General features: G+C 36.8%; 1 protein-coding gene across 5 annotated transcripts in view; it reads left to right on the forward strand.

Annotated features, from left to right (window-relative positions):
- The window catches only part of LOC121976919 (sodium/hydrogen exchanger 8-like), a 106,297-nt gene extending 83,590 nt beyond the window's left edge, over positions 1 to 22,707 (forward strand). For all 5 annotated transcript variants that reach the window (XM_042529333.1, XM_042529334.1, XM_042529332.1 and 2 more), the window contains 8 exons: positions 4,471 to 4,773; positions 5,812 to 5,909; positions 6,178 to 6,309; positions 6,407 to 6,625; positions 6,721 to 6,927; positions 7,300 to 7,561; positions 21,890 to 22,170; positions 22,257 to 22,707. In XM_042529333.1, coding sequence (XP_042385267.1) covers positions 4,471 to 4,773; positions 5,812 to 5,909; positions 6,178 to 6,309; positions 6,407 to 6,625; positions 6,721 to 6,927; positions 7,300 to 7,561; positions 21,890 to 22,170; positions 22,257 to 22,592 — 1,838 coding nt within the window. In that variant the 3' untranslated portion in view covers positions 22,593 to 22,707. The remainder of the gene's footprint in view (positions 1 to 4,470; positions 4,774 to 5,811; positions 5,910 to 6,177; positions 6,310 to 6,406; positions 6,626 to 6,720; positions 6,928 to 7,299; positions 7,562 to 21,889; positions 22,171 to 22,256) is intronic.
- Positions 22,708 to 25,122: the final 2,415 nt, after the last annotated feature.

Here is a 25,122-nt window from a genome sequence, read left to right on the forward strand (position 1 = left end):
GTACTCTAGTCCCTTATTTAAGAAAAAAAGAGACAAAATTGTATGAATTATATAAGCATTAAGCTAATGAGTCATACCACGAAGCTTAAGGAAAAAGTACAAAAACAACGAAGTCTTATCCCACTAGGTGGGGTCAGCTATATAGATCCCTTTATGTCATTGAGCTCTATCTCCTACTATGTCATCATCTATACTTAAATAAATTTTATCTTGTTTTATTGTTGCTAACTAAGTCTTTTTTTGTCTTCCTCTTCCTCGTTTGATACATGTGTTTGTCATAGTTTCGTATCGCCTAACTGGAGTATTTATTGGCCATCTAAGTGCATACTCGTACCATCTTAAACATGTCTCTCGGAGTTTTCCTTCAATAGACGCAACTCCGACTTTCTCTCTAATGTTCTCATTTCTTATTTTGTCCATCATCGTATGTCCACACATCCACCTTAACATCTTCATTTTTGCAACTCTTATCTTCTGCTCATGTGCTCATGCCATAGCCCAACATTCAACTCCATATAATATAGCAGGTCTAATTGCGGTTTTGTAAAACTTTTCTTTAAGTTTTTGAGGTACTTTAAGGTCACCGAAAACACACGACGCTCTCCTTTATTTCAACTGAAACGACCCTAAGTTTTTTTTTTTCATGCATCATAAAACATTCCAAATAACAAGAAAACTTCCGTTATTGATAAATCAGTCATACATTCTGAGAATCTAGATAGAAACTATTTTATTCTCTCTAAAACATAAATGTTGTTTATTTATTCTTAATGCGGAATCAGAGGGTCCTCGGGAGTATACTGTCCAGCCCAGTCTAGTCAAGGGTCCAAGCCTCCAATGTCGTTCATTTCTACACCTGCCACAAACCCAAAACCTTGTGAGTTTAACTCAGCACCTCCAAACCATGACAGCAAAATCTTCTTATCTAATCGCATGCATCATTAAACCTACCTTTATTTGGGATTGTTGTTAAACATTCAAGCAAACAGGCATATAAGCATATTTTTATAAAACATTATACTATGGGTATCATCAACATTATTATAAGTATCCTTCGTACATTACGTTATAGGCATTTCCCTTTAGCATTTATCATAAATCATTTTTAGGTGAAGACGCATTAACCATCTTTTATCCTTTGTTTGATTGATCAATCTGTTTAACCATGGTACCAGGTGGCGGGGCGTCAGCAACTCTCGTCACTGGGTCGTGGCCAAATACGGAAATCCAATATTGGGGTCCCTCTGGGGCCTTGTCCCGTAAACGGGGTTCCTCTGGGGCCTTGGCCCTTCCGGAAATTTCCATTAATCCTCATCATCATAGTTTTTTTTTAGCAAAATTACCATTTATTACAATCAACTACTTAAGCAACATACAGAATCCACATGCGGCCATAGTTTTATCAAAACCAGACTTCGCAACTTACATCCATAGTAGTTAAGCCTAACTCCTTAAGAAGGGCTACTTGAACTTCACACAATTCATGAACAACCTGAATGTTATGAGACATCATAGAGTGGCAAACACTAACGGAATCCGGACCGAGGTATGGCAAGTTTCCTGTTTGAAGGTCATTTAAAATTGGTTTCGGTTCCACTCTCATAGCTCCATCATTACTGGAATTCACTACACTCTTGTCAATTTCCATGGTTGAATCTATTAGGTGAAGCAACTTGCCCCGCTACTAATTCTTTATTTGGGTCTATGCTATGTAGTTCATGCAACCTAAGGATTTCATGTGGCCAAGAATACAATTATATATTTTTTTTTAATTTTCCTTGTTCTTACAAATATATAATTTCTTATAAGCTATTTGTTTTTCTTTTACTTTCTCTTATACTTTCTCATTCCACCACCATGATTTCTTACTTAGTGGTACATGTCCCTTTGACTCACGAGTACACTCTTAGTTACTATTTTCAACTTTAATATCATCTTATATCATGTCGAATTAGAGTCACCATATATTTCACCTAATGCTTGTACTCCTACCTTCTCCTTAAATATATTTTACTTCCCCTCCTTTAACTTCCACCACTTAATTTTAGGAGTCGTATATATATATTTTTCTATTGATACTATTTTTAAGGCGTATATCCAACACTACTAACTTATATTGGGTAGTTAAGCTTTCTCTAGGGATGACCTTGCAATCTTTACAAATCTTTCTATTCTTCTTCCTAACTATAAGAAAGTCAATTTACAATTTATTATTCTCACTTTTGAACATGACTAAATCTTCTTCTATTTTCTTAAAAAAAACATATTAGGTAATATAAGGGCATATGTTATCGCAAAATCTAATATAGTTTCCCTTCCTCATTTCTCGTTCCAAACCCATAACCCCATGCACCCTCTCATATTCCTCATTTTTTACTCTGACATGCCCATTTAGATCACCTCCTATTAAAATAATTTCATTTGATGGAATGTTTTGTAATATTTCATCTAAGTCTTTCCAAAACCTTAATTTGGTAGCTTCATCTAATCTTACTTATGGTGCATGTATACTAATTATGTTTATAGTTTCTTTCGCCACTATTATCTTAAGAGCTATAATTCTATCCCCTTTTCTGACTACTGCAACTTCATCCTTTAACAAATTATTTACAACAATATCCACTCCATTTTTTGCTTTACTTTTTCTCGTGTACCATAACTTAAAACTCGTGTTCTCTATCATCTTTGCCTTCTCGCCTATCCATTTTATCTCTTGTACACACAAAATGCTAATTCTTCTCCTAATCATCATATCTACTACCTCCATTGATTTACGAGGGTTCTTATGTTCCATATTCCAAATCTTAGATTATTAGTTTTCCTATTATATTTGTTCTTATCCAACCTATGGTATGAAATTTTTTGCCTATTTAACACTATACTCAAGTTCTCATGGAGATGTAGCGGTCCTTGTCGGTACGTTAAAGTTGGATCTTGCAACGCAAACTTTTGCATATTTAGCATTACACCCGAATTCTGGAGATGTAGTGGTCTTTGCCGAGACGTTACAGTCGGACCTACAACGTATTCCTTCTCGAGAACAACATAGTATTAGTACAATAGTTTAATAAATTCATTCATTGAATATTTGTCATAGTTTTAACGTTGACGGACAACCTAACGCAACCCTCTTCCTTTATCCGGGCTTGGGATATGCCATGACTGGTTCGTCATGAGTTGAGTTGAAGCTTAAGGAAAAAGTGAGAAAAAAAATTAAGTCAATTTGGATTCATGCATGAAGAGTCACCAATAGAAGCTATACATCTTCTTGGACAACTAATTGGAAAGTATTAAAAAAAGAAGCAAGACTTAGATATGATATTCATTAACCTAGAAAAAGTTTATAACAGAATATTAAGGGAAATTATATGAGGAATTCTACAAAAGAAAGGTGTTAGCATATCTAAGGATATGTATAAAAATGTAACGACAAGAGTGAAGATTTCAAGCGAATTAACAAAAGTGTTTTCTATAAAGATAGGATTACATCAAGGATAAACTTTAAGTCTATATATTTTTATACTACTCATAGGTAAACTCACTCAACACATATAAGACACATTGCATGTTGTTTACATATGACATTGTTTGGTTGATGAGATACGTGAAGGAGTAAATGCTAAGCTCGAATCTCATTGGGAAACACTAAAAGTAAAAAAGTTTTAGGCTTAATATAGTAAAGACAAGAATATGGAATTTAAGTTTAGTAGTATTAGACGTAGCAAGGTAATTGTAGCAAGGTAATTGTTAAAATAGGAGATGATGTGTTATTTGTAATTGAGAGTTTTAACTATCTAGGATCCTTTTTGAAAAGGGATGTAGTAGTTGATATAGATATTTTACTTAGGATATAAATAGGATGGTTAAAGTGAAAAAGGGTTTTAAGTGTTTTTTGTGATCGTAAAATACTTCTAATGCTTAAATACAAGTTTTATTAAACGAATATTAGACATGCTATGTTATACAAAGTTGAATATTGAACTACGAATCAAGCAAGTGTAAGATGAGTGTTGCATAGATGAGAATGTTAAGATGAATGTATGGACATAGGAGGTCATTAGAAAGAAAGTCAAAATTGCACCTATTGTGGAAAATCTCCGAGAGACATCTTTATGATGGTATGGATATGTACTTATCAATAAATGTCCTAGTTAGACGATATGAAAGCATGACAAATACATAAATTAATCGAGAAAGAGGAAGATCAAAGAAGACTTGGCTAACAATGATAAAATATGATTTCGTAGAGGATTGAGCCCAAAGTCATAGGAAAATTCATATAGCTGATCCCACTTGGTGGAATAGAAGTTTGGTTGTTGTTGTTGTTGTTGTTTGCCTAGTTCTTCTTCCATTTTCTACATTTTTTGAGAACTCAGTGCTATATCTCAATTGTAAATGTGAAAAATACACTGCCCTGTCGATTTTCAAGTTCTTTACTACATAAGGAACTGAATTTATCTTATGTTTCAGGTGTTCAGGCTGCTTATTGGGGAATGCTTGATGAGGGAAGAATAACACAGTTTACAGCAAACCTCTTGATGCAATCTGTCGATGAGGCTATGGATTTGGTAGCAAGTGCTCCTCTATCTGATTGGAAGGGTTTAAATTCCAGTGTTCATTTCCCAAAGTATTATAGGTTCCTTCATATGAGAAGACTTCCACGGAGGGTGGTCACATATTTCACTGTGGAACGGTTGGAGTCTGCATGCTATATATGTGCAGCATTTCTTCGTGCCCATAGTATAGCCAGGAGGCAACTTCATGATTTTCTTGGTACATTACTTGCCACTTTATCTGTATATCATTGTTTTTGGTTTATCTTTGTGCTAATGAATAATCAGTTCAGAACGTGCTTCATAAACTAGTTCACGAATATTAAAAATGATATCTATGAGCCTGCTACACAATTTATGAGAGATGAAAAATTGTAGGATACTAGCAGTCAAGGTTTACAATATCATTTTGTGCAGGGGTTTCTATCCTTACATAGAATGGTATAGTTTTGGACACTGTATTGTTGTTGACAACCAACACCCATGAAAGTGTGCCGAGATAAGTTTAAATGAGTTTTTACACTTTGACTTTCCTTCCACTTAGTTTATTTCCTTCAATAAACATAAGGAAAGTTAGATGAATTTTCCTCTTTTAATATTCATCTTTATGTTTCAGGTATTTCCTTTAGCGAATTAGATAGTGAATTCAATACTAAAATTATTGTACCACAGTATATTGATGCTCGACACATTTCCGCACATGTTAAAATATGCTAAGATGAATTGAAATGGGTTTTTGCTCATTTAATGATTTGCACTTAGATTTTCTACTTTTGAAAATAAAACAATATCAATTAAATAGGTAAATTAAAAATGAATTACTAATTTTGTACTTCAATTCAAGTTAAGTTGAATCTAGGTGAATTTTACTACTTTAATTTTCTTCCACTAAACTTCTTTACTTTTAAAATAATTATGTAGCAATTAGATTATCAATTGAATTAAAATTTTAAAACAACTAGCTACAAAATTAACAAACATAATTAATTTAATTGAATTAAAATTTTAGAGCAACAAATACCAAAAATTACAAATATTAGCTTGATAAGCTTTGGCGTGTGTCAATGCATGCTAAAGTATGTCAAGTGTTGGCACTAATACAATACTCATTGGTACGAACAGCAACACTAGCATAGAAGAGATTCTTAACCACACAGACATCAGTTTTTTATAATCTTGACTTTATTTTATAACTCTAGTTATAGATGGTTTGCATGACTACTTGTGACACTTTTACTGAAAGTTCTTCTTTCACCAGGCGAGAGTGCAATTGCTACTGCTGTCATCGATGAAAGCAATGAAGAAGGTGAGGAAGCTCTAAAATTTTTGGAAGATGTTCGCCTAGCATTTCCCCAGGTATGTAACTTCTAGTGCATTCCTTGAAGAATCATACTTCTGTTGGAGATGCTTAGGCTGACATTATAACAATTAGCACGTTTATCCTTTGTTTCAGGGACAAGTTGAGATAGTTAATAATTCCACACATGTTTTGTTTGTTCTCCTATTAGTTGAATAAAGTCTGAATTGCTGTAACATTTTTCAGAAAAATGGAATGAAAACTTTTAATTGTCTCTGATGACTATGCACTTCATGCTCTTCTCAAACAAATTTGTCTTGCTTCTAGGTTCTCCGTGTTGTCAAGACAAGACAAGTAACATATTCTATACTGAAACATCTGAGTGAATATGTGAAAAATCTTGAGCAAGTTGGACTACTGGAAGAAAAGGAGACTTTTTATCTATATGATGCTCTGCAGGTAGCTGAAACATCCCAGTCTCACATTAGCGAAATTTCCATCCTACAAAATTCCTTGATCCTTCACTTATGCAATGCTAATTCTACTGACTTTGCAGACTGACCTAAAAAAGCTTCTAAGAAATCCACCTATGGTTAAAATGCCAAAAATCAGTGAGCTGTTAAGTTCACATCCTTTGCTTGGTGCATTACCCTCTAGTTTCCATGAGCCTCTTGAAAATTCAACCAAGGAAACAATAAAACTACATGGTGAAAACTTGTATAAAGAGGGTTTGAAGCCCACTGGAATATGGCTCATATCAATTGGAGTGGTTAAGGTTGGATCCAAAGTCCTCCATGTGCTATGCTTTAGTTAAGCTCTTCTTTTCACTTCAACTGTATCTTGGTATTTAATAAATGTTTATCTCCTCAGTGGACCAGTAAGAAGTTGGCAAACGAGCATGCATTGCATCCAACCTTCTCACATGGAACTACTTTGGGATTATACGAAGTGCTAATTGGGAAGCCATATATTTGTGACATGGTTACTGATTCTGTTGTCCATTGTTTTTTCATTAACTCTGAAAAAATACTATCACTGCTAAGATCAGATTCCGCTATTGAAGATTTTCTTTGGCAGGTATACTATTGTACACTATACTCATGTTTATCTTTATTTATTACTTCTATAGTTTAGCTTCATTGACAATCAGGTATGTCGCTAGAATTAAAATTTCCTCTTCAGAGTAATTTCTAGATATGTAATACGAGGTAGTATAAATATTTAATGAGAATGTGATTGATGTAGATGCCAGTTGAACTACACTTCTGCAATCATGATCTTTTGTTATGTTCTGACTAATAATTAATTTGCAATGTTCCTACTAATTGAATGAAAAACATGTTTATTAGTTAAGCATTTCAGTTCCTATAATGTTTCAACCTTCATGTTACTCAAGTTCATGTGTCCCGTCTCTTTCTATGTTCTTACAATTTTATGTTTACTTTGCAGGAAAGTGTTATAGTTGTTGCTAAAACCATACTTCCTCAAATATTTGAGAAAATGACAATGCAAGAATTGAGGAATCTTATTGCTGAAAGATCGAGTATGAACATATACATAAGAGGAGTAATAGAAATCAGACCAAGGTCTGTTGGTTTTTTATTAGATGGATTTCTAAAGACTCAAGATTCAACTGAACAGTTGATAGCATCCCCAGCTGCATTACTTCCCCTACACATGGAACAAAGCTTTATTGGTTTAGAGTCATCAGGTATTACATTCTTTTTATGTGTGTTAAAGTTTATTGGTTAACTACTTATCCCAAAAGCTGAAGCCAATAGGAAAGGGACCAATTTGCATTTATACTTACAATAGACCACTGCAGTTGTCTATATGGGATGTAGAGCCTTCAATATGCTCCCTCACTCCTTCATGTTTTTTATACTAAGTAGGATTTGAATCTTCGACCTCTTGATCGGATATCAAATTAAAGCTGATTGGCTAACCACTTACTCCAAAAGCTCTAGTTATAAAGAAAAATATTGATTTATATTAATATTTAATTTGTAAAGTGACTTTCTTATGGTTAGAAGGAAGGATAGAAAGACCTATAAAAATTGCAAGGTCATCCTAAAGAAAACTAGGAACAAGTGCCCACATGAAGGGGTTGTCCTAAATGTAGATAGCATGTTCCTAAAGATACAAACTCATGTGTCTTGGTTCTTAGATGCCCTCTAGGTGTATTCTTTGTAATATTCTGTTTTAGTAATATATTTACCCTCTCTAAAAAAAAGATAATAGTATTAAATATGCGTCTCAAGCATTATATTAATAGAAGGAAAATGTGCACGACTCTTAAAATCAAGTAATGAAAATTAAAGGATGAGAAAAAAATATATTTATGAAGAGCGGTAGGTATACAAGTATTAGGAGAATTGCATGCGACTCGAATATGACATGAGATAAGATGACATTAAAGTTGAAAATGATAGTCAAAAGTGTATTCGGTGAGTCAAAAGGACGTGCACTACTAAGTAAAGAATGTTGGTGGTGGATGAGAAAGTATAAGAGATAATGAAGGAAAAACGAACAACCTATAAGTTATTATACACTTGTAAGAACGAGGAAAACTTTAAAAAGTATGCAATAGCTAAGAAAGAGGCCAAGAAAGAGGTAAGTGAAGTCAAGAGTGAAGGATGTGGAAATACAAGAGTGATAAAAGTGTTATATTCATCAACTTTTTAATGAAGGTTTAGGTGAACAATTTAACTTAGGTAATTTAAGTAAGTTAGAGGAGTATAGAAATTTAAATTTTTATTGTACAATTCAAACGTCAGAAGTAGAACAAGCTTTAAATGCGATGCAAAATGGAAAAGCTGTTAGATAAGATGATATTCTGATAGAGGTATAAAAGTTGCTAGAGAAATAAGGTATTGAATGACTTATTAAATATTCAACTTGATATTGAAACGGAAAAAATATTTGATCACCAGATGGAAGTACTCTAATCCCCTTATATAAAAACAAAGGAGACATATATAATTATGCGAATTATAGGGGTACTAAGCTAATAAATCATGTTATAAAACTTTGGAAAAGATAATAGAAAAAAAGACTATGGAAGGAGATCATGGTGATCGAAAATCAATTTGGATTTATGTCAAGAAGATTGACAATAGAAGCTATACATTTTCTCATACAACTAATTAAATAGTATCAGGAGTAGAAAAAGTTTATGATAAAGTCCTAAGAGAAATTATGTTGAGAATTCTAGGAAAAAAAGTGTTAGTGTATATTGAAATAATTAAGGATATGTATAAAAATGTAATGACAAGAGTAAAACTCCAAGCAGATTAATCGAAGTTTTTCCCATAAAAATAAAGTTACGTTAAAGATCAACTCTAAGTCCTTATCTTTTTACACTAATTATGGATGAATTCACTACACACATCCAGGACACATTATCTGTGCATGTTGTTTACAAATGATATTATTTTGGTAGATGATACACGTCAAAGAGTAAATATTAAACTCGATCAAACACACAACCCTTAACAAACTTTACGAGCATGCAACTTCAGATAGTTAGCAATTCAAGCATGCAAGAATTTTATGGAAACTATTAGAGTAGGTGCCTTGCAAAGCCAATTGTTGGCTAGGACTTTATTGACTCTTGAAAATAAACAGCCTTTATTTTAATATAATTCAATTCAGTTTGGCATTACTTTATCTTTATACCCATGCTATAGGCATAGATAAAGTCCTTGAATATACTATAGTGAGATGTGGTGGTACATATGATGGTCATCATGAAATACATCAATATTCACTGTATATTCTAAATTTGTTCCTAGTCAATTGGGGCGTCTAATAAACAAGGATAAAAGACTATAGAAACTAGCATTTGTGATGTAGTGTACCATGTTTCATTGGTAAGGACATAGAGATGTTCAAACATATAGATGGGTGATCATATGATGAGTTTATCGAACATCCCTCACATAGACTTTCCAAGTGGTTATCATTTATCGAGTGGATAAGTCTTTGGTTGTCTGGGGAAAGGGAGTCTTGGAGCAACGGTAAAGTTGTTGCTTTGTGACCAAAAGGTCACGAGTTCGAATCCTGGAAACAACCTCTTGCAAAAAGCAGGATAAGGCTGCGTACAATGGATCCTTCCCCGGAACCCCGCATAGCGGGAGCTTCGTGCACGGGGCTGCCCTTTTTTATAAGTCTTTGGTTGTGGTTGTACACTAGTAGTCCTTACCCAAGACAACACTGAGATTCTATATGATGAGGCTGCACTTTGACTCATTTATCAACTCTATTAGGGTCATCAGTGGTGAGATTGGGTGTAGTAATGAAACATATAGGAGTGTATTGTAGTCGGGGATTCTCCACACACCCACAGGCGTGGATATGCTATGTAATATATTGTTTTATAGTGAATGAAGTCTCTAATCAGAGTTATAAGATGTACTTTAGTAAAGGAGTTTCCTAATTACACATACGATATCATTATAAGATATATCACATGGCTATTGAATCAATATACAACCCTCGATATATCAATGGTTGTAGATTCGATCGGGATATATGAGATGAAGGGGCCGGACTGTACGTTAACCACAATCGATTGGTTCTTGCAGGCACTATTAAGTGATACCTAGGGAATCATGGGGCAGTGTTGTTAGACGCTCTTACCATGATTCGTTGGGTGTTAATCAGAATTAGTTCTGACGTCCTATAATTAAGGAGTTAATCATAGAATGAGGCTATTAAGGGTATGCCCGAATAAAGGACAAGTATAGTCCTGAATCACAAAGAGTTGTGAACCCACGGCTAGCAATATCCCTGAACCATTGAGAGTCACACAAGTATTGGTTTCTCTATTTCCCATTGAGAAAGTCAAATTCAAGTAGTTAAATTTGGCGAATAAAGTTTGATGCGATCAGACCGTGTGTTGACAAATAAAGTTTGATATGATCAAATGTTAGATTGATTTTCAATCAATAGAAACAAGGAGAGTGGAAGAGTTCCACACAAAGTATATAAATTTGATTTATATTATTGTAATAGCGAGCAAATGTGTTTGTCGCGTCAACAATATTGGATCGTTGATATAATTACAATGGACTCGCATTATTCGGCTCTAGAAAAATTCTAAAAATCCAATAGACTAAGATGGAAGAGACAATGGGTCTTGAAAGTTCAAGCCGAAATGCAATTACAATTAAACTGCATCATGAAAAAAAATCAAAAAGGAAACTTGGTTCAACGTGAGAATGAAAAAAAAAATTATCTTTTCTTTTTCCCTTAACCTCCACGTTTTGGAAATAATGGAGCACATTTCCTCCACTAATCCACTTTCCCCACTCACTCTTCCACTCACTCCACGTTTTTTTTTCTTCTTGCTCTTTGAAACTATTAGAGAAGAAAGCTCTATTGTGAAGCTCTTGATGAGAACTACGGCTTCATTTTTGGAGAAAGGATTTTTGGCAACAACATTTTGAGAGCTTGCTAAATTTCGGACAGCAAGCTTCTTCTTCCTTTATTTGGAGTTCCGGCGTGCATATCCTCTAATCTATTTGGAGAATTTTGGCAGCACCTTCTAAAGAAAGAAGATAGAGATCTTCTCCCTCTCTTCTATCGAAAAGTCTAATCTCCTTGTTATTTCTCCTCTTTGAGAAGTATTTTTGCCACCCACTTTCTTGCAGAATTTTGGAAGGCATAGCCCCTTGTTGAGGGCTATTAGACAACCCCTTGTGAAGGGGTAATTGGACAGCCCCTTCCTCATCTTCGAGGAAGATATTTTGATCGTCTCGACGAAAAATGATACTTGATCTCTAATGCGATCAAGTGTTGGAAAGAGGACTCCGATCGTGGACCGAATTAGACGAAGGAAGTACGAGCTCGTGACAACAACAAAGAGTATTTCACTATAACCGGAATAGTTAGAGTCATCCCAAACACAAGTTGTTTGGAAGGTATGTTTATGTTTGTACTTTGATTCGCATGTATATTAATGCATGTGTTAATAGTTTTATTTAGGTTTTGCTTAAATGATCTAATATGTTTTTTTTAGATAGTTTGGCATGTTTAAATAAAATGATTAAATTAGCATTATATGAATCAATCACATGATAATTTATCTTTGGTATGTTTTTAAGGATCTTACTTATACGGTTAGATTGTAATGCATACTTAGATAAAGATCATGGTTATGTTTGTTTTAAAACCATACGAATACTCCTTTGATTTAATTGTTAAATCACAAATAAAATTTCAAATTTCCGCTGTGCATAGGAGTGTAGAAACAAGATCATTGAATTTCGAATTCGATTCCAACATAAACATGCAAATATAGTCACACGGCATAAAAAAATGTGATTCTTATTTATAATTCCTCCTTTCCAAAAAGCTTCTAGAGGTGGAGAAACATTAAAAAGAATCTAAAAATTAAAGCACAAAATCAATAGAAATATGACAACAAAAATATGAACGAGTTATATGCTAAGTGTTTCCGTTTTGAAGATGAAGCCCAAGGTTGCATCATGTCATCGCAGAGCATGGGAGACGCAACGAGCACACCGAGTATGAGCACGAATAGAGTATTGGAATGATCAAGAGTTGTTATGAAACCTCTGCCTCGAGACCCTTCTTATAACTCTTTTGTTGCTAATATGACAAGCTTCGGTCGACTAGAACCTCCTCGGTAACCTGGAAACTGTTGATGTGGTTACAACTTTTATTCGATAGATAACGTCGTTCGCATTCTCCGAGTGACTAGAAGCCCTCTGATCACTTGGAACATGGTCAAATCTGGTCTTGATTGTCTCGCTCGGATCATTGAATCTCATTTTCTACCGATTGCCTGCAGCTCTGGTCGCCTGTACAGTCCAGTCGCCTCGACCATAGTTGTGGTCACCCAGAACCCTTCGACTTCGCTCGTTGAGAGTTATCACCAGCCAATCGCCCGAACCCCCTTCTGATCGCTTAGAACCCTCGAACTTTGCGCGTAATGAGTACGCTAAAAATTGTCAAGTTGTTTGCACTTACTTAACTAGGTGTTTAGCTCCAAGCTAACCCATCTAGTATGAGTTGTTAAACTTCAACTCCCAACTGACTCCACTTGGACTTGTTTGCCAAGTCTTCAGCTCACTCCACTTGGATTTGATCCACCTAGTTCCCAACTAGGACTTTCTTGCTTAGTTCCCAATCAAGATTTAGCTCCTGCTTGATTCCCAATTATGACTTCACTTGCCTAGCTCTACTAGGACTTAGCCAGTGCCTGTTCCTAACCAGGACTTTATTTGCCTTGCTTAACTGGGGCTTTGGCATGGTTCCAACCAGGACTTCACCATCTGTTAAGTAACCTGCTCCTGCACACTTAAAGACAAACTTGTTAGATTTCAACGAACATATCTTTAATCTTAATCATACATCAAAACTTTGGATTTACTGTTGTGCTCCAGCACCAACATGACAGAATATATGGAATTTAATTTTAGTGATATTAGACGTAATAAGACTATTGTTAAGATAGGAAATAACGAGTTATTTGTAATTGAAACTTTAACTATTTAGGATTATTTTTGCAAAAGGATGGAGGAGTTAAGAGAGATGACTTATATAAAACACAAATAAGATGGTTGAAATGGAGGAGAGTGCTATGTGTTTTTTAAGGGAAATTCTGCAAAACAGCAGTTAGACTTACTATGTTATATGGGTTGAATGTTGCGCTATGATTTGAGTTAAAGTTGATGTACGGATATACGAGGATGGACTGATAAGAAATGAGAACATTATAGAGAGTCAAAGTTGCACCTATTGAGGGAAAACTTTGGAAAACATATTTAAGATGGTACGAACATACATTTAGACAATCAATAAATGCTTCAGTTAGGTGATATGAAACTATGACAAATACGCACATTAAATGAGAAAGAGAAATACCAAAGAATGGTTCACTTTATGACTGTGTATGCGATGGGGATGGCAAGGCAAGCACTCTGAGTCAGCACTGATCAAGAGGTTACTTCATATCCAGGATACACTGTAAATCCTAGCACCTGCAGGTCAGTTTGCTTCCGAGCTGCTGATTAGGTGGTTTTCTGGTGATCAAAGCATGGGTACAGCTTCAGCCTATGAAGCCTTCAGACCAAGAGGCGCCATCAAGGTATAGGCAAAGGTGGTGTGGAAATCCTACCTTATACCCAAGCATCAGTTCACTTTATGGCTAATGGCTCATGGACGGTTGGGCACCAAAGATAGGTTGGTTTATGAGATGGACAACGTTTGTCCTCTTTGTAGGCAAGCAGATGAAACACTGGATCATCTCTATTTTGCTTGTCTTATCAGCAAGATGTTATGGGACAAGGTGTGGCATTGGCTATGTATGCGGCAATTAATCTCCACTCACAAGCAACTACTAAGAGTGTTTCATGGGAATATACTGTTGGGGTTATGAGTCTTTAGACGTTTTCACAAAACATACGCAACAAAAAAATAAAAATATAATAAATTTCTAATTTATTACAACACACTATTGGTGCAGAGTGCACCAAAATCGAACCTGAGTTTTGATATTGTCAAAGGTTCAAGTTAAGTTTTGTTGTGATCTAACAAGTTGACTGAGTGTGAAGGCTGTTTACTCAACTGGGAAAGCCCTAGTCGTGACTAGGCAAGAAAGACTTAGCAGATCGTGGAAGTCAAGCGGAAAGACCAAGTGGGTCGAGAGGACCCGACACTTGGCAGGGAAGCTCGATAGGTTTGGAGGACCGAAGATCGAGGGAAAGTCTGGAGGGCTAATCTGATGCTAAGCGGCAAAGTCTGAACAGGTTTAGAGACCAAGGTTTGGCAGGTAAGTTGAGGTAAGCAACTGGAGGAGCGACAGTGAGGTCGTATTCCGAGTAGGAACAAATCCTAGGTCGCTGATCCAACTGAAGAAACCGAGAAGGTTTCCAAGTTGAGATCAAGCCAGTGTTACTATCTTTTACTACATATGCATTTCACTATATTACTGTGCTAACCTTTATTTTGCAGAGAATTATCTAACTCTATTTTGCAGGAAATGACCTGATCGGTCGACCGAACCGGAGGATCGGTTGACCGAATAAGGCTAACTCAGACCAGAGACTAGTTCAGACCAAAGCATAGCATAATCTAATCAAAGCTTGATCGGTCGACTGAACCAGAGGATCGGTCGACTGAACCATGATAATGTGGCACAAATTAGACCGAGGCAAAACAGAGAAGGAAACCTAGCTGATCGATCGAATGAACCAGAGTATCGGTCGACAGAAAAATCTCACATTAATGGTGCATTAAGTGCGAATTTCGACGAACAGGGAAGGTTCAATATTCGGTCGACCGAACATGGTGATCGATTGACTGAACCATTAAACATCATTAATGTTCGAAGATCGGATCTCAGCGAAGAAGGGAGCAGGTTCGGTCGACCGAACCCGAGGATCGGTCGACCGAACGATGACGATTCTTATAAAAAGGAGCTCGAGGTCCGAGGCAGGTAATCAGTTTTCAATTCACCTCTGTGCAAAGACTCTGTTCGTGCTACTGTTATGCAACACACCTTCAAGCAAGCTATTGCTCCGACATAGCGCCGACAAACTTCATCGACATTTTTTTTTCGGTATAAATATTATTTAACTTGCATTGTACTTGAATTAAAATAAGATAGTAGGTTGTTACTATCTTATACTTTGCATCTGTATGAATTACTTCCCTCCGAAGGATTTCGGAAAGAAGAGTTTTAGTGAATTGTCGGTGTGATATCGCGGGTCTTAGAGTAGAAGTTGACATAGGCTCTGAACCAAGTAACCAAAAGAATCTTCTATTTTCCGCTGCTTATTTTGATTGGTTTTACGAAAATAAAAGTTTTTAATGTGCGATATGTTGGAGCAATCTAGGTGCCCTAGGTTTTGATGTTTGGGCAAAGGTTTAAGTTAGGTTTATTGTTGTATTTGATATGCATTGTGAGTGTGCAGGATACAGGTACAATAAGGAAAGTCCAAGTGTGATCTTGGCAAAGGAGGAAAGTCCAAGAATGAGTCTTGGCGGTGTAAGTCCAAGCATGTAGTCTTGGCAACGTAAGTCCGAGTGTGACTTGGCAATGAATGAAGTCCCGGAGGTGAGGAGCCTCTTGGCAAAGGAAGACCCGACAATATGGACAAGGCCGAAGGAAGCTCCAGAAGGCAAGACGTGAAGGATGGGGAGACATCCGAGGGACGCGAGGCTGATGGAGGAGGCTAGAAGGCTAGGTCTAGGTTGGTCGGGCGAGGACGAGTGCTGAGTGATTGTACTCAGGGCAAAATTCTATGTGTTTTAGGATTTACTGTAGCAGTACTGTAGCGACATTATAGCAACACTGTTGTGACACTGTAGCAGCACTGTAGCAGTCGACTAGTACACTGTAGCAGTCGACTGGTAGTCGAACGTTGGATAACGGTCGGCTTCACTTAAAGGACCAGTCGACTGGTAGCGGGAAAACAGCTTAGTGTTTTCCTCTCGAGCTCTATTTAATAGAGCTCGAGGTGCTTGGGCATGGTTGACGAAATAGACTTGGTTAAAGCCTATTAGAGTCTCCCAAGCCTTCATGTGATCGGTGTGCTTGTATTCAAGTATTTGTGGTGAGGTTTCTCCACCGACAAGGAGCTTGAGCTAGCTGGAGGTTTTCCGGGGAGTCATCCACCGACGGATCGGGATCGTCCACCTTACGGACAGCCGTGGAGTAGGAGCTTCATCTCCGAACCACGTTAAACAACGTGTCGTTGGGTTTGCTTCTTGTTTATTGTTTTCTAGGGTTAGCTTAGCTTTTGTTTGTTAGTATTTTTATTTCCGTTGTGGACTAACAAGCGTAGGAAGTGACGATTTGGGTGAGACGCTATTCACCCCCCCTCTAGCGAACGTCAAGGTCCCAACAAGCGATATTCCCCCCCCCCCCCTCTATCACATCTTTCGATCCTTCACACACACCCACGCATGCAAAATACAACACGTGCAGGCATAAGCGTAAAATAAATTGTTACAAAATAAAAGAATAACAATTATTCTAGGTATATCTTACGGATGATGCGAAGGGGAAAGAGCATCAACATTAGTGACATTCACGAACCTCGCCTCTATTCGTATCCACGACGAGATCTTCATGACAACTCTGTTGAGCAACAAGGTTCGCCTCCGATTGGTACTAGCTAAGCGTGAAGGCGATGCGATCCAAGAGGAGAATAAGCGGAGAAGCTTTGCAAGAAAAATCTCCCTTGTCTTCTGGGTGGCCGGCGACAAGGAGAGGGAGAGGAGAGAGAGGGTGCCTAGGGTTTTCCAAAAACCTAAACCAATGAATCTACATTTATATGTTTCTCCTCATGGAGGGGTATTTATAGACCTCTACATGACTTGGGGAGCAAGTCATCTCCTCAACCCAATAAGTAAAACCAAATCGATCCATTACCATTAAGAATAAGTTTGGTTCAAAATCAAACCATCTTGGTTAATAAATAAATCAAACTTATTTGGTTTATTATTAAACCAAGTTGTTTTATAACTAAACTAAACTCCTTTTGGTTTATTATCAAATCATTATGAAACCATATCTTCTATAATAGTTATGGCTCATCCACACTTCCGTTTCGACAAATATCTTTCCATATTTATTTTTTGTTTGGTTCAACCAAACATCTGAGAATCGAATTCTCAAACTTGTTTTACATCTTTCAGATACTCATAGTGCATGTGACACAATAGGTTCCCGATTTATCTTGGCCCTCCATAATTAATTATTTAATTATGAATCGATCATGAGTGACACCTAGTAGTACATCATGATCCTCAATTAATCAGAAAATCATAGTTAATTTCAGAACAAGTTCTGAACCCTTTAGCAACTACAATGAGTCATGTATCGTTCCTTTCACTCATCTTATATCTACTTGGTTCAGAACATAGTCTATATGTCTGTCTCTACTAGGTTGACTATGTCACACTTAGCCCAAGTAATATTTACTTATCATGTGGATTCGAATTACTTCAATTATGTGTCTAAGAGTCTCATACTCTTAACATGTGAGGCTTTGCAAACGCTTTGAGTAACAACCTAATAAGTGGTCATAGGGTATACGTCTCTCTGTAGAGCGGTGAATCCTCTATGGGCTATTTAAACACCTTCGGGCACTTCGAATTATACCCAATCATCTCGAGTCCATATCTCCATGAAAATACTTTGCTTAAGATGTCAAAATATAAATCTTCATGACCAAGGTGATTTGAATACCTCAAGTCGAAGGAAACTTGCACTCGAGCTGCAGTAAGAACTTCAGACATATCCATATATGTAGAGAACCATATAAAGTCTTACAGCAAGTTATACCAATGAACTAATTACCACAACTAGCATTCACGCTTAACTCTTGGCATCCCAATGTCTCCAGCTAGTGAGTAACAACTACTTGGTCAGACCAAGGAGTATAACACGTGCTAGTCTCACATAATTGATAATGTCCAGATACATCAATTCATTGACTAGGGAATATTCCAATACTTTCATAATTACACATGTAAAAATGCTCACTAGTTGTGATCTAATCACAAATCCTCTTATGTTATGAATCGTATTGCGGATATTCAGTAAGTGAGTTTAAGACCATTCAAACACATAAACAATGTACACTCAAATAGTAAATCTTTTTTATCAAAATAAATAGTACAAATCACAAAACAATTGTCTTAGGACACCTATCAAATATAACACATACATGTACCACAAAAGCAAGGTTTTTGGCTACGATTTTTCTTCTTTGGCAAGCTAGGAACAAGTGTCTACTTGAGGGGGTTGTTCTGAATATAGATAGCATGTTGCTAATGATACAAACTCATGTGTTTCGGTTTTTAGCCGCCCCCTAGGTGTGTCCTCTATAATATTCTATTTTAGTAATATATTTACCTTCTTAAAAAAAAGAAGAGAAAAACTAAAGAAGACTTGGTTAATAACAATAAAATAAAATAAAATTTATTTAAATATAAATGATAATATAGTAAGAGATAGAACCCAATGACATAGAAAGGTTAATATAGCTGACCCCACTTAGTGGGATAAAGATGGGTTGTTGTTGTATTAATATTTAATTCATAATGGACTATTGCATTTGTCCATGTCAAACCAACGACCAATAAATGCTCCAGTTAGGCGATGTAAACTATGACAAATACACACATTAAATGAGAAAGAGAAAGGCCAAAGAAGAATGGTTAACAACAATAAAATAAGAAAAAATTTATTTAAATATAGATGATGATATAGTAGGAGATAGAGCTCAATGGTGTAGAAGGATCCATATAGCTGGCCCCTCTTAGTGGAATAAGACTTGATTGTTGTTGTTATTGTAATATTAATATTTAATTTATGGACTATTGTATTTGTCCATGTGGAACCAATGAATATGGAGCCCCTTGACCCCTTAGTATTGGGCGATCAAAGAAGAAGTAAAAGGAGAGGGAGGGAAAACTAAAGAGAGTTATGAAGACATTGTTGTGGTTCCAAGCGATAGTAGTTACCCTAGTTCAAAGTGGTGATGGCAGCTACCAGTGCAAGGTAGACAAGAGGAAAAAAAAAAGTGTTGGGCGAGCAAAAAAGAGAGAGAGAGAGAGGAGAGGGCCCCCAAAGATTAGAATGTATGTAGTCAAGTAGTAAAAACGTCACTCTTCTTTTTTAAGAAAAATGCCCAAACCTTCATGGAGAAATCATCAATAATCATCAACATGTAGAACACGCCACCCTTAGATGGCAGTCTCGATGGCCCCAAAAGATTAGAATGTATGTAGTCAAGTGTCCCCTTTGTGTTGAGGATGCCTGTTGAAAATTTGACTCTCTTATGCTTCCCAAAAACACACTGCTCACAGAACTTCAGCTTAGTAATACTATGTCTGTCAAGAAGTCCTCTTTTGCTCAATTTGATCATTCCATTCTCACTCATGTGACCGAGACGCATATGTCAAAGTCTCGTGACATCAGAATCAGACATAGATGAACTAGCGACAGTAGCATCGCCTGTAACTGTGCAACCATGAAGAATGTATAAACTGGCAACTCTTCTGATCCCCTTCATCACTATAAGAGATCCTCTGTTGACCTTTAGAACTCCACCTTCACCAGTGTACTTATACCCTTTAGAATCAAGGGTAAGATCAAATTTCTCTTCATATTTGGAACGTGCCTTACATCAACCAAGGTTCGAATGGCTCTATTAAACATCTTCACCCTGAGTGATCTAATACCAGCAATCTTACAAGAGGAATTGTTTCCCATCAACGCAATGCCTTTTGAGACAGTTTTATATGTAGCAAACCAGTCCCGATTGGGACACATGTGAAACGTATAGCTGGAATCCAGAATCCATTCCTCACTGGATCTAGGGTCACCATTAGATGCGACTAGAAGTTCTCCATCACTATAGTCCTCAACAACATCAGCAACGCCAGATTTCTCTAGTTGTTTTCCCTTCTGCTCAGATCTGTTGTTCTTATTTGCAGCTTGTAACACTCTGACTTAATGTGACCCTTCTTAGAATATCGACACATCTTGTCCTTGTTGTTCCTGGACTTCGACCTACCCCAGGAATCACCACCTGAACTTCTCTCATGAGGTGTCCCTCGAGCAACTAAACTCTCGCTCTTTGCCTTTAATCCACCTACAAGCTTATCCACCTTCTCCTTAGACAGCAAACCATCATACACCTCATCCAATGTTAAGGAATCACAAGTGTATACTGAAAATCGCATACGAAGTAGGCAGCGAACACAGTAAAATCAAGGCTAAGTCCTCCTCGTCATACTTTACTTCCATGGATTCCGGATTCCAAATCAGAAACGATTTCCTTAAACACTGTCAAGTGATCTTCTAGAATTGTACCTTCTGACATTCGATGTGAGTAGAGACGTTGCTTCAGATGCAACTTGTTGGTGAGACTTTTCGTCATACACAATTGCTCCAATTTTCTCCACAGTGCTACAGCAAACGTTTCTTTCAAGCAGTCTTGAAGAATCTGGTTCAACAGATGCAGATGAATCTGAGAGAGAGCTTTGCGACTCTTCTCCTCAGCGGTCCACAATGATGACATATTATCAATCCCTAACAGAGCATCATCTAAATCCCTCTGGGCTAGAATGGCTCTCATCTTCACCTGCCACAACGAGAATATGGTGTTTTGATCCAACAGTGGAATATCGTACTTCATTGTTGCCATTAATTCGAAAGAAAACAAAACAAGCCAGACTCTGATACCAGTTTGATAGAATCCAACCAAAAACTTAATGAAATATAGAGCGAATAGAACACCAAGATTTTACGTAGAAAACCCTTGCGGGTAAAAAACCACGGGAAGAGGAAAAACTTTCACTATATCGAAATTGGTACAATGGTGGCCAAAAGCAGAGACGGCAGAATCTTCAGAAACACCTCACACCACAAAACCCTACATTATATATATAGGGTAACGAATCAGGTCGGATCCAAATGGAATACAAATCAGGTCGGATGCAAATGGAGTTCGGGTCACAAATTCTAACACAGTGAATAGTGAATAATAAGTCATCCATATCATTGTAGTACAAGTGCAACTGATGGATAGTTTCATAGGAAAAATTCCTGTATATAGAAGCTAGAAGGTTTAAACAACGAAGCGTTTATCTGCTGGTTGAACAGGCTGCTAGTACAAGTGCAAGTGTTTCTCAAAATTGATTTATGCATCTTCATATACATTGCAAGTTGCTTGTGTGTAATTGTACTATCGTTTTATTACGAAGAGATAAGAGTTATACAACTTCTAAGGTACAAGCATTGCTAAACATAACTGCTAAGAAACAGTTTATTTTTGCACAAATGGGGGATTGGACTGTGAATCTATGAGAAAACACTGGAAACAGTTTTTGAGCATTATTTGACCTGTGTTTTCGTTTTATTATTATTCCCAAGTGTATTCAGGATTTGCCATGTTCCCCTTTCAATAACTGTTGCTTGCTGCAAGCTAATATTTCTTTCATCATTCTTAGTTTTTGAACTAACCTTTTGAGTTACTTCGTTTGATTGCAGGCATGAACAATCTCAGCTTTTGTCATGCTGCCTCTGGCTACCAGGTAGAAACAAGGGCTAGGGTGATCTTTTTTGACCTTGCTGTGCCAGAGACTGAGGCTTCTCTTTCAAAGAGATCCACTTCATGGATTTCTCTACCCGGTCAACCTCAAAGAACTCTAAGCAAGGAGCATGCCGGCTTGCTCAGCTGGCCAGAGAATTTGTTCAAGGGGAGAGGAGATCATCAGAATCCTAAAGAATCCGACAAGCAAACAACTAGTTTACCAGCTTATGGGAGCTTGGTCTGTGAATCTATAAAGCAACACCATTTTTTCTCCTTGCAAGTAATAAACAATTTCACAATCAAACTGAATGTTCTTTAATGCAGGCCAATATCCCAAGCAGCTATTGCAGAAATGACCCGATGGGCTCATCAGTGAATCGTTCATACAGCTTGTCATACCCTAGACTTCCATTGCGATCGGTGAACGATACCAGAACTCTTGTGTCTGTTCAATCAGAAAGCAGTAGTCTCAAAAACAGCCTAGCTCCAGCAGGATCTGCTAGCAGATTGGGCACAGACCCTCCATTACCAATCAGAAAGGATGGTGAAGATAACTCGAGTGACGAATCAGGAGGTGAGGAAGTCATTATCAGGATTGATTCCCTCAGTAATCTATTCTTCTGCCAGACATCTGAAACTTCAAACGCTCAAAATAGGTAAAGTATACAGGTACTTGCTCCTAAATATTGTGTGTATTATATGTTGTTTACACTTCCAAATACACTCCTTGTATATCCTTTATAAGAATAAAATGCACTTCGCTCCTCTCCCTGAACTTGAGATCACCATGAAATAAGTATTTCCACTTAATTTTACTGAACCGCATACATGTTTCCATACTATCCATTTCGCGTATCTAAGTTTCATAATTCCAAAAACGCATAGCACATTTCCATTATACCCCTCCTTTCCACGAAATAATCACCTGTTCGCCCAAACCAAAGGAAACGTCTAAACCACTTTGTGTGCGTGCATGAAATCTCCAAGTCCCGACGGACAAATGCTTTGCCTTCTTTGTGAAAAAATGAACATGGACGGATGCTCGAAACCTAAATCTAGCGTTCTTCATTTAGTTTAGCTCGATAAGCAATTGGATTAATTTTTCCTTTGCAATGTAATCTGGACATCCTACAACTTGTGATTCTATATTAAATTGTGTAGTCGGTGTCTCAGCCTGTTGTGGTGTAAACATTGAGTGAATGGGGAGGGAGTCCCATGTAAATCAACCTTGGGATAGGGAGAATATCAATAATGATACATAATTAATTAAAAAATTTAAATTATATAATATGAATTCAACAATAGTTGAAATATATGTAATGATCATTGGTTGTAACTTAACTCTTTATTTGTATGAGAATAAGTAGACTTTCACTTATTTATTCTTGGTTGTAAATTTTTGTTGGCTGTTGAGTAGGGACATGTTCAACAAATTAAACATATGTCATAACCTATTTGTGAAATAAATTAACTCACTAATTCAAATTTACAGCAAGTAAACTTGTAAATTCTTTCATATAAGACGGTGAAAGTAAGATTAGGAGTCTTTAATGAAAAAACATCCCTAAATTAAGAATTGAGAAGTCATATATATTGTCTTAATCTAATTATAACTTTGTAGATTGTTAAAATTATCGGCAATATCTATAAATCCTAAAGGTAGTTTATATGTACAAGCAAGCAAAACATAAGAAAAAAATATAAAATATAAAATTTATAAAATAACAAAACATCTGAATTCATGATTTTTTTAATATGGATTGATTAAATTTTTTAATTGAGTTTTTTTTTTCAAATAATTCACAGAAGCAATATTAGAATCTATCTTTTTATTTAGGATTCTAAGCAATAATGTTATATCTTTGGCTATGAATGACACAATCATATTGGAGAATTTAAATGTCATTGCTTTCGAATTTCAATTTTTAAATATGTTAACTAATAGTTTCATGAGTTGTGATATTTTTGGTATGCTAAGGAATGCCACAAAGGATTACTATTTATAAGTTGAATGTGTCTTTGATGAAGATGTATTCTTGAATAGAACCTTCTCTTTGTGGACGCTCTTGAAAAAAAAATTCCTATAAAATGTCTAAACGCACTCATCCGGTGTAACTTTTTCTCCAAACTTGATAATTGTATCTTTCTCTAGAAGTTGATGTAATTTCTTCAATGATCTACAGTGGGGAAAAAAAAACCAAGCTTAATAAAATACAATCAAATAATTTTGATAAAACTAATTTCACTAAGTTGGGTGAATGTACGGGCAGCAGAGCGGGTGTCCCCGAAGTGTCATTCGCACTCACAACCGCACGTTGGTCGCTTGCAAGCATGGTCGCTTGCCGCTCGAGAGTGAGCACGGCTGCTTGCGAGCACAAGAGGTGTACGGGGCGTTCTTTTCCTTCTTGAGTTTCTCTTCCTTGTCATGTTCATCCTCCTATCTTCCCAACGGATCTCTTTCTCTTCCCGAGGGATTATTTTCTTTTCCTTTCTCTTCCTTTCCATAATTGATTCATGAGTATATGGAAGCTTATGTGGAGGGACACAGAGCAATGTTTCGCTAAACTTCTTGATGGCCTAGCCATATAGGACCTCCTTAAACAAAGGTACATAGATGTCGACCCAATTGATGAACCTCCACGCGCGCGCGCACACAAGTTGGAGCTTCATCAAGAAGTCGAATATAGAAAGAAAAAAAATTCTGATCGATCCTCTACAATCCGAGCAAAACTATGCTTGTCAGCGAATCAAGTTCCATGGTGTTAGTTGGAGGCACGCTGCAGGGCACTTTAATGATTGTCAAGACTTTTGAATTATTCAGTGAAAATCATTATTAAGACTTAAGATGGATGGGGCTAGCTAGTCGGCCTGACCGATCGTCCAGGCATGTCAAAGTAGACTAAACGGTTTGAGTTGGGATGGTCGAGTTGTGCAAGACAAGTAGGTTGATTATATGGGGCAACCGATTTGGGTCATTCGAATGATGATCTGATGGGTTAATTAGGTTAGTCGGGTTAAGTGGGCGAGTGGGTAGGCCATCATGCTAGTCTAAGTGATCAAGTCAGCTAGTCGAGCTAGTCAGATCATGTGATATGGTTAGCTCGAGTGTGCTAGTTGGTTTAGGCATGCTAGTCGATGCAAGTGGTCAATTTAGTCAAGTAGGTGAGTCCAATGGCTCAGTCAATTGGTT

This window comes from Zingiber officinale, chromosome 4B (genome assembly GCF_018446385.1).
Source record: "Zingiber officinale cultivar Zhangliang chromosome 4B, Zo_v1.1, whole genome shotgun sequence".
Lineage (NCBI taxonomy): Eukaryota > Viridiplantae > Streptophyta > Magnoliopsida > Zingiberales > Zingiberaceae > Zingiber > Zingiber officinale.